This window comes from Oncorhynchus clarkii, chromosome 23, assembly GCF_045791955.1.
Source record: "Oncorhynchus clarkii lewisi isolate Uvic-CL-2024 chromosome 23, UVic_Ocla_1.0, whole genome shotgun sequence".
NCBI classification, from domain to species: Eukaryota; Metazoa; Chordata; class Actinopteri; order Salmoniformes; family Salmonidae; genus Oncorhynchus; species Oncorhynchus clarkii.
In genome coordinates this window covers 62,382,312-62,386,224 of record NC_092169.1, presented here as the reverse complement: position 1 = coordinate 62,386,224, position 3,913 = coordinate 62,382,312, and the positions used below count along the sequence as shown (strand labels likewise).

The window sequence follows — 3,913 nt, the reverse complement described above, 5'->3', positions numbered from 1 at the left end:
TATAAAGGACAATATTGTTTTTCTCTTATAATAGGAGCATATGTGAGAATCATATTTTCCCCGGCACAACTCCTGTTGAGTGAAGGGATTGGATAATCGTATAGTTTTTTTTTTTTGTGCGGGGGGGGGGGGGGGTAATTACAGAAATATATTGCACGACTTTTAAATTAAACTTCAAGATCCAAAATGCATTGCCTCTATGCGCTCGCTGTCACTGCGGACGTGACGATCAGATAGGCTTGGAAATGATTCTGGACCGTGAATATTCTCTGTAGATAAAACCATATTTATTTACCATGAAAAACGTTACAGTATAACTTTAGACGCGCATTTATTTCGTTTGAACGCGGTCCCATCCTGGAGTGACGATATTGTGCGAGATTCTAGGAGAAAAGAGCGTTTCCAACTCGGTCCGTTTCTGCTGCCTGTAGCTCAGCTGCGTCTGAAGAAAACCAGCATCGATAAGAGTCGGATTTGTCTCCACCTGAAAAATGCCACGGGATAACAAGAAGTCTCTCATTCAGAAAATAGCCCGCCAAGCCAATATCACATTTAAAGATTTCAATGCATCCGCAATTGGGGACAACAAAGTATTATTGGACAACCGGGGGGATCTAATCACCCTGCTGACGGAAGTCAGGACTGCAGACCTGAAGATGAAACCGAACGGCTCCCATTCCGAACACAACCCACCTGTCACGTACATGCACATCTGCGAGACGGAGTCGTTCAGTATGGGGGTGTTTCTACTGAACAGCGGGGCTTCCATCCCGCTCCACGACCACCCCGGTATGAACGGGATGCTCAAGGTTCTATACGGGAAAGTCAGTATCAGGTGTTTTGACCTGTTGGATAAACCTTCGGACCAGGTGCAGAGTGAGACCCAGTTCGACCCGCCGCTGCTGCCGTTCCAGAAGGACTCTCTGCGGCGGGCTGTGCTCCGGTCAACCATGTGGTTCACCCATGACAGTAGTCCGTGTATCTTAACCCCGCAGAGGGAGAACCTGCATCAGATCGACACGGTGGATGGACCGGCTGCTTTCCTCGACATCCTGGCACCTCCGTATGACCCTGAAGATGGGAGGGACTGTCATTATTATAAAGTCCTACAGACTGTTCCCGACGCAGACAGTAAGGTAGAGGCGCAGCAGCCGTGGGAGGAAGAGACGTGGTTACTAGAGATAGGCCAGCCTGATGGCTTCTGGTGTGGGGGTGAACCATACCCCGGGCCCAAGGTTTCCTTCTAATGTCGGTGCTGTAAAGGCGGGGATACCTGCGACCAAATAGGGGCGGCCAGAGGACTTTCAAAAGACTGAATCACTGTGACATGAGATGGAGCAGGTGAATGAACTGCGGGTGGATAATGTCTCTGGGACAGGCCTTTTGTTTAAGTATTGAACTTTCTCCTGTAAACTTCCAAATAAGACGTTTTCATCCTGAACAGGCTCAGAAACGTCCTATTCTCTTAACAACATTCGTTTGTAACTGAAAATATGATATGCCTTATGTGAATATTGAATGTAAACTTTGAAAGCATTTATCATGTCTAGTTTCCATGTGCACACTACATTTTCTATCTTTCATTGATTTATTCCAAACAAATGTGTGTATGTGTAAACACTAGCTTTGATTATAATTGAAGGCTTTTATTTTGGGACAGTTGAAAGTTATACCTATAGCCTTACTGCATATACAGTGCCTTCGGAAAGTATTCAGACCCCTTGACTTTTTTCACATTTTGTTACATAACAGCTTTATTCTAAAATATATTAAATTGTTTTTCCTCATCAATCTACACTACCCCATAATGACATCACAATACCCCATAATGACATCACAATACGCCATAATGATATCACAATACCCCATAATGACATCACAATACCCCATAATGACATCACAATACGCCATAATGATATCACAATACCCCATAATGACATCACAATACCCCATAATGACATTACAATACGCCATAATGATATCACATTACCCCATATTGACATCACAATACACCATAATGACATCACAATACCCCATAATGACATCACAATACGCCATAATGACATCACAATACCCCATAATGACAAAGCAAAAAAAGGTTTTTAGAAAGTTTTGCTAATTTATTACAAATAAAAAAATACAATTTCACATTTACATAAGAATTCAGAGACTTGTCCGGAAGCAATTCCTGTGTTGTCTTGTCTGTGTGCTTAAGGTCGTTGTCCTGTTGGAGGTGAACCTTCGCCCCAGTCTGAGATCCTGAGCGCTCTGGAGCAGGTTTTCATCAAAGATCTCTCAGTACTTTGCTCCATTCATCTTTGCCTTGATCCTGACTAGTCTTGCCGTCCCTGCCGCTGAAAAACATCCCCACAGCATGATGCTGCCACTACCATGCTTCACCGTAGGGATGGTGCCTGGTTTCCTCCAGACGTGATGCTTGGCATTCAGGCCAAAGAGTTCAATCTTGGTTTCATCAGACCAGAGAATCTTGTTTCTCATGGTCTGAGAATCTTTACGTGCCTTTTGGCAAACTCCAAGCGGGCTGTCATGTGCCTTTTACTGAGGAGTGGCTTCCGTCTGGCCACTCTACCATAAAGGTCTGATTGGTGGAGTGCTGCAGAGATGGTTATCCTTCTGGAAGCTTTACTTTAAAATACAACTTTAGTTGTTTTTGGGGGTATTTGTACTTTACTATTTATATTTTTGACTTTTACTTCACTAAATTCCTGAAGAAAAACATTTTAATTTTACTACATACATTTTCCCTGACACCCAATAGTACTCGTTACATTTTGAATGCTTAGCAGGACAGAAAATGGTCAAATTCGCACACTTATCAAGAGAACATCAATGGTCATAGCTACTGCCTCTGATCTGGAGGACTCACTAAACAGAGAACATCCCTGGTCATCCCTACTGCCTCTGGTCTGGAGGACTCACTAAACAGAGAACATCCCTGGTCATAGCTACTGCCTCTGGTCTGGAGGACTCACTAAACAGAGAACATCCCTGGTCATAGCTACTGCCTCTGGTCTGGAGGACTCACTAAACAGAGAACATCCCTGGTCATCCCTACTGCCTCTGGTCTGGAGGACTCACTAAACAGAGAACATCCCTGGTCATAGCTACTGCCTCTGGTCTGGAGGACTCACTAAACAGAGAACATCCCTGGTCATCCCTACTGCCTCTGATCTGGAGGACTCACTAAACAGAGAACATCCCTGGCCATCCCTACTGCCTCTGGTCTGGGGGACTCACTAAACAGAGAACATCCCTGGTCATCCCTACTGCCTCTGATCTGGAGGACTCACTAAACAGAGGTCATCCCTACTGCCTCTGATCTGGAGGACTCACTAAACAGAGAACATCCCTGGTCATCCCTACTGCCTCTGATCTGGAGGACTCACTAAACAGAGAACATCCCTGGTTATCCCTACTGCCTCTGACCTGGAGGACTCACTAAACAGAACATCCCTGGTCATCCCTACTGCCTCTGATCTGGAGGACTCACTAAACAGAGAACATCCCTGGTCATCCCTACTGCCTCTGATCTGGAGGACTCACTAAACAGAGAACATCCCTGGTCATCCCTACTGCCTCTGATCTGGAGGACTCACTAAACAGAGAACATCCCTGGTCATCCCTACTGCCTCTGGTCTGGGGGACTCACTAAACAGAGAACATCCCTGGTCATCCCTACTGCCTCTGATCTGGAGGACTCACTAAACAGAGAACATCCCTGGTCATCCCTACTGCCTCTGATCTGGAGGACTCACTAAACAGAGAACATCCCTGGTCCTCCCTACTGCCTCTGGTCTGGGGGACTCACTAAACAGAGAACATCCCTGGTCCTCCCTACTGCCTCTGATCTGGAGGACTCACTAAACAGAGAACATCCCTGGTCATCCCTACT

At 45.6% G+C, this 3,913-nt stretch overlaps 1 protein-coding gene across 1 annotated transcript; it reads left to right on the top strand.

The window, feature by feature from the left end:
- Positions 1-219: 219 nt before the first annotated feature.
- Positions 220-2,148, top strand: LOC139381427 (2-aminoethanethiol dioxygenase-like). Its single transcript, XM_071124938.1, has one exon. The coding sequence runs from the start codon at positions 492-494 to the stop codon at positions 1,245-1,247; it is 756 nt and encodes a 251-aa protein (XP_070981039.1). The 5' UTR covers positions 220-491; the 3' UTR covers positions 1,248-2,148.
- The last annotated feature ends 1,765 nt before the right edge of the window (positions 2,149-3,913 follow it).

Bases quoted from the DNA above. Each gene is read 5' to 3' on its own strand.
- LOC139381427 (XM_071124938.1), top strand. From the start codon at position 492: ATGCCACGGGATAACAAGAAGTCTCTCATTCAGAAAATAGCCCGCCAA.